General features: G+C 46.5%; 1 protein-coding gene across 1 annotated transcript in view; it reads right to left on the minus strand.

The window, feature by feature from the left end:
* Positions 1-3,382, minus strand: part of MARCHF11 (membrane associated ring-CH-type finger 11) — a 112,147-nt gene extending 108,765 nt beyond the window's left edge. The window contains exons 1-2 of the mRNA XM_030813922.1: positions 2,633-3,382; positions 1,320-1,475 (exon numbers count right to left, since the gene is read on the minus strand). Coding sequence (XP_030669782.1) covers positions 1,320-1,475; positions 2,633-3,169 — 693 coding nt within the window. The 5' untranslated portion in view covers positions 3,170-3,382. The remainder of the gene's footprint in view (positions 1-1,319; positions 1,476-2,632) is intronic.
* Between the last annotated feature and the right edge of the window lie 2,618 nt (positions 3,383-6,000).

Genomic DNA, 6,000 nt, shown 5'->3' on the forward strand with positions numbered 1-6,000 from the left:
AACTATGATGGATTCATAAATTGATATCCAAGTAGTTCAATCAGAGGTTCTGGGAAAAGGTGTCAGGTTTGTGCCTGTCTTCAGCATGATAATATCACTCATCCATATTATTTATGCTTTCTCTTTCCAAATTATTCATAAGCCCTAGGTCAGCTTGAGAAATACATATTTTCATTTTGTGCTTGCTAATCATGCATTAAATGGAGACTATCAGCGATGCAAATTAATTGTAAACTATATAAAGGATGCAAAAATTTTAAACTATGAAATTTAAATTATTAATGCACTAGTAATTCAGCTTCCAGGTTCCTTCTGCAAACGCTGGTAGTTCCACCTCTATTACATTGCTGAACAAAAACCAAATTGGGTGATTTAGATAGCAACAAGGAACACGAGAGTTTATTACTTTTTCCCCTCCCAACTTTTCAATTCCCTATTCTTTTTCCTTCCATTACTCCTTTGTCTCTGTTTTGAACCCTATACTTTTATGTCTACTTAACTTCAGCCTACCAGATAACATTAATTACACATTATTCTGCTTTTCCTTAAGATGTCATTCTTAATATTTTATATTCTACCTGTTTGTTCAAAGAACCTGAATCTGTTTCACAATAAATTTTAGGCCTATTTTCCAGGGCATTTGTGGATTTATGTGTATTGTGTTATTATGTGATTATACACAAAAAGTTTAAGAATATGTAAGAATACTATTTCATTAGTATTACTGAGAGTAACTGTTGGGGGAATACTTCTGCATCCACTATGTAGTTGAACACAGCAAAGAAGAAAATCAGCCAAAATTTAACTGCGAAAGAACATCACATGAAAAACAAAGCCTGGTTAAGTGGAAATAACATTCGGATTAGAACTAATAGGTTCAACCAAAGTTTTCATACCAGTGAAGTTTTGCTTTACTTGTATCTGTTCTCCATAAATGGAGCCCATTAGAGCTTAAATGCTTAAGTTAACAAAATATTAATAAAACCAATTGTGTAACATTTCTAATGAATAAAATTGATTTAAGTGTAGTATAAGTCATTTTACCAACTTGCCTTTTTAGAAAAAAGACGGGTATCATTTTATCAATAAGTAAAAAATTAATAAAGGAAACCATTCGATTAAAATGTCTTTTGAGTTTCTCAGATAAAATGTCATGGCTTTCTCAAAACACATGTTTACAAATTCTAAATCTTGGTTTTACTGTAATTTTCACAAAATGTTTTTAAGTAGCATAAGTAAATATCCTTAGTAATAACCAAGCTTAGTGCATTCACGTTAACAAAATTATTTCAGGAAAAATAAATGTTGAAACTGCTTACCTGGCAAGGTTGTTTCATTTTAATGGCTATAACATGGTATCTATAACAGCAGAGTTCACAGGTCCAGGAACCTCTCTCACTGATCCACTTTAGCAGGCACAGCTGATGTGTATACCGAACTGACCCATCACATCGGCAGGGGTTCAACAGCTCACCCTAAAAAGAAAACAGTTCAGTGTGAATATTTGTGTCTGTGTCTCTATTTTAAAAACCTAACGCTTCCTTTCTTTTCTTTCAAAGCCATTTACTCAGGATACAGCATCAGGCTCTATCCTAGGAAATGAAATTAAAATTTTATACCTCTGATGGGAGTGAAACTAAAGTCTTAAAACTATTTCAAAGATATTGCTTAGAGTTATGACATAAATGTTCTACCAACATACAAAATGTCTGCAAGATATAGCTCCCAATACCCGTGGGGGAAAGCTGTACTATTAAATCTCTTTAATAACTTTTAAGTGGATGGTCAGATGCATTTCCTCTGCAGTTATTCTTAATCATTGCTAAAGAAGAAACACATGGCATCCCAGAAAGCGGCATTATGCTTTTTTTTTTCTAAATGTAGCATCAAAAATATTGACTTAGGGCACTATATTCCGAAAGCCTGTATATTCTTATGCAATTTCCTTACTTTTAAAAACATTACACCTAATCTTTTCTCAGACCACACATTTGTAAGGGACATATGTTATCCTTTCCTCTGCATGATTACTCTCATATAAGTGTGCATGCACCTATAACGTTGTTTATAATTTTAGAATTGTGTTGCTGACAAAATATAAAGTACATTGTTGGCATAATAGCCTTTCTTTCAAAGTCCATTCCTATTTCTCTTGTAAAAACTATCACATGCTTTTCACATCCGTGAGATTAAGTCACCCAAATTTGCAATAAGGAAAGACTCTGCCCTTTCTGGCTGTGATATGACATCCGTCTCAAGATACATCTGTAGAAAACGGACTTCACCTTACATCTGACAGGTTTGCTTCTGAGCATAAATCAAAATCCATCGAATAATTCACAAAAGCTACTTTTGGCATTATCACTAAAGCATCTGAGGAACACGTAGCTGCTAAGCCAGGAAGGAAAAAGAAAGTGTAGATGAAATGAAACCCAGAATTCGCCACTGGGACATTTTTATTTGCCTTCACAGGAAGGAAAGGGGAAGGCATATTGGAGCCAGTGCTCACAGGGCAGAAGAAGCCGAACCTCACTGGAGGCAAACTCCAGCGTGCGCTGTCCGTGGTGCTGAAAGCTTAACCGGCGAGAGCTGGAGCCGCCGCCGGCTGCCTCGGGGTCCCGCCGGGCCTTACCTGCTCCGTGCCCTGGAAGCAGATCTTGCAGATGGGCTGGTGGTGCTGGTGCTGGTGCCCAGCGCGCTGGTCGCCGCCGCCACTGCTGCTGCTGCGGCTGCTGCACACCGAGCGCGTCTCGGACTGGTCTCCGGCGCCCCGCCGCTCGCCCTCGCCGCCCGCGCCGGCCTCAGACTCCCCGGGGCCGCCTTTCGCTGCCGCCGCCTCCGGGAGGCGCCTCGGACCTTCCCCGGAGTCGCCGGCCGCCGCCACTTCCTGGCCGGCGGGCTGCAGGGGCAGCGGCGGGGGCGGCAGCTCGTCTGCGCCCCTGCGCCGCGGGGCCACCTCCCCTAGCGGCTCGCTTGGCCCCGCGGCTCGCGCGGGGGTCGCGGGGGACGCGGGCAGCGGCGGCAGGCAGCACGGGGCCGCGGGGACCGGGGCCGGCTCTCCCGGCGGCGGCGGCGGCGGCGGCGGCGGAGGAGGTTGCGGGGGAGGCTCGGCGTCCCCGCTCTCCGCCCCGCGACACCGACTGCCGCCGTGGCCGCCCTCAAAGCTCATGGTTGTGCCGCCGCTGCCCTCCTGCCGGCCCGGCTGGCGGGCCGGGCTCTGGCTGCACGGAGAGAGAGCGCAGAGCGGGCGGGAGGGAGAGGGGAAAAGGAGGGAGGGGGCCTGGGCGCCTGGGGCTGGGGGGCGGGACGGGGAGGGGATGCGGAAGGTGCGGCGGCGGCGGCGGCGGCGGCAGGCGCGGCCGTTCGGTGGAGCCGCCGGCTCGGCTCTGATGGAGGCGGCGCCGAATTCGGCTGCGCGTGAGAGCCGCGCCGCGGAAGGGGGGGCCGGGGAAGCGAGGGGGCGGGAGGGAGGAGCGGCGCGGCGGGGGTGACCGGGTGCGGGGTGGGTTGGGGGCGCGAATCAGCGGGACGGAGCTCGGGGTTCGGCTCCGAGCGGGAGGGCTGGAAGTGGGGGATCCCTCAGCCGCCTCCACGGGCCGGCCCGCGCTCACGTCGGTTCCGGGGCGGATGACCCCTCTCCAAACGGCGCAGCACTGCGGCTCTCGTGAGCGGGGAAGGAGGGGGCAGGGGAGAGGCTGCGGGTCCAGTAACCGTTACTGGATGGGCCGGTGGGATGTGGCGCGGGCCAGGTGGGGCGCGACAGTCTGAGCCGAGACCCGCGTGGGCTTAGGGGCGCGCGAGGCGGGTGCCCTGGGCGCGCCCGAACCGGCTGAGCAGTGGAGCAGGAAAGGGCGCTGGACCCGGGACTGTAACCGCCACTTCCCGGCGCTCGCTCCCCGCGCTTGGAGCCCTCAAGGGCACTCTCAGGGATCCCCGAGAGCCTTAAAACAGAAGTCTCTGGAACTTGTGTCCTCTCCCTGTCTGTCCCGCCCTCGAATCCCTGTGTCCTCCTCACCCGCTCCCTCCTGCAGTGAGCATCCCGGGTTGTTGGTAAAGATCTTGGTGCCTGGGAGGTCGGAGCTTCGTCTCCTGAAATGGTTTATACTAGTGAACCCTGGCGCCACGTTCTGTGGCTTATAATCACTTTCGTCCTCGCCGTATGAGGAAGCAAATGACACCGCCCCTTACCCTGGAAAAGTGGCTGCAGCCTTCCCCGGATCTTAGTTTTACTCACCCCGAAGTCAATTTCTCGATAACTCCACCGTGCAAAACCTCTGTGGGACTCATCTTCAGGGCAGAGCTACAGTTTCCTTTCCGGAAAAAAAAAAAAAAAAAAAATCCCTCACCTGCAGGGAACTAGGCTGAGAATCGTGCACATGCAGTAGTTTCCAAATCCGTGCAGTGTGAGATCATAAAGCACCGGATTTATATGCGGCAGTGTGTCTATCCGAATTTTCACTGATGTGACGCTTTCAGTCTTTGACACAAAGACACAGAGCAGTCATTTTTGGCAGCGTTTCATAGCTGAAGACCCAGGATCAGAAAGACAAAATAACTTGTTCAAGGTTATAGAACTATTAACAAAGAACTTCTGTGTTCCCTGACTCCAGATTTTCTGGTTCAAATGCCAATAATTTTTTCTTCCAATCCTTTCTTCTGCCTCCTAAAATAGTATTGTATTACATTATGTGTTTGGCGCCATTGACTCCCATTAATAGTTAGATACTCTGTAATGGCTGAGATAAACTACTAGCTTAAGTTCATTTTTCCATTTCACGTTTTGGCAGTAAGAAGTATATTTGATTCTTAAAGAAGACCTACCTCTTTTGACAGAAATTAGTTTCATTTGTCAGAGAGAGAAGGTACTGAAAAATAATTCAAGAATGTTTTGTCACAAATGGTCTCTGATGAACTAGTTTCCAGGAATGTCCTCTAACACTTAGCCTCTTCAGACTGGCTATTTTTGGTAGCAGAGTGGCAGGCAGCAAGCACATTTTTAAAACAAGAATCTCCAGGAACTTATCACGTTGAAGAAATGTGGTTGTAGATGTGCTTTCATTTGTGGTCTTCACCTGTCAGGATGACAACACAAGTTTGTGTATTGCCACAGTCAAGATAATCATAAGCCTTATGATCATCATAAACCTTCTTCATAAGTTCTCGAGTTAAAGGGTGTCTAGATTTGTACAGAATCCCTTAAATAATTCCATTTGTGACTAGTAAATTTCTACCAGGTATGATAAAGTGCATCGGTACTCAAAGGACAGCATAAAAGCTATGGGTTTTGTATAAATGGTGTAGAATAATTCAGACAGCAAAGCGGCATGGATAAAGGAGAAAAGGGCCACAAGGCTAGATGTGTCCTCTCAGTTAATTGTTTCTAAAAAATAAAAAAAAATAAGTTTGCTTGCTAAATTGGGTAGCCACATAAGATTCCTTCCCAGTTTCAGTGACCTCCAAAGCTGACCAGTCCCTGAAGAAGGGAAACTTGCTCATGATCTTCAGTTAACCCAATGCATTTTCAATGGGTCCAGGAAAAACACCTTCTTTCTCATTTTGGCTACATCCTCTGTCATAAAATTATAAAATAATGGAACGCAGAAAGGATGAATTCCTCTCAGCTGCTGGCATCCAAGTGGAAGAGAGATGGAGACACAGACATCAGATAGAGCAGTGCGCCGGTGGCCACTAACAGCCATCAGTAGCAAGGTGCATCTGCCAACTGAAAATGAATGAGGGGAAATGCAGGTTTATCAAATTTGAGCAGATATTGAAAGGATGATCAAATCTTCATGATGCCAGTAAACCAGTTGTTCATTCATTTAGTTGTTTAAGCCAAAATCCTAGGTGTCATCCTTGACTTTACATCATACATTCAGTGTACAAAAATTTCTTTCAAATGTACTTTCAAAATATTCACCAAATTTCACTACACCTTTTCACCTCCGTCCCCACCATCCCAATTCAAACCACCATTATAATGCATGAAACTGTCAAAAC

The sequence above is a fragment of the Nomascus leucogenys genome, chromosome 6 (genome assembly GCF_006542625.1).
Source record: "Nomascus leucogenys isolate Asia chromosome 6, Asia_NLE_v1, whole genome shotgun sequence".
In the NCBI taxonomy this organism is placed as follows: Eukaryota; Metazoa; Chordata; class Mammalia; order Primates; family Hylobatidae; genus Nomascus; species Nomascus leucogenys.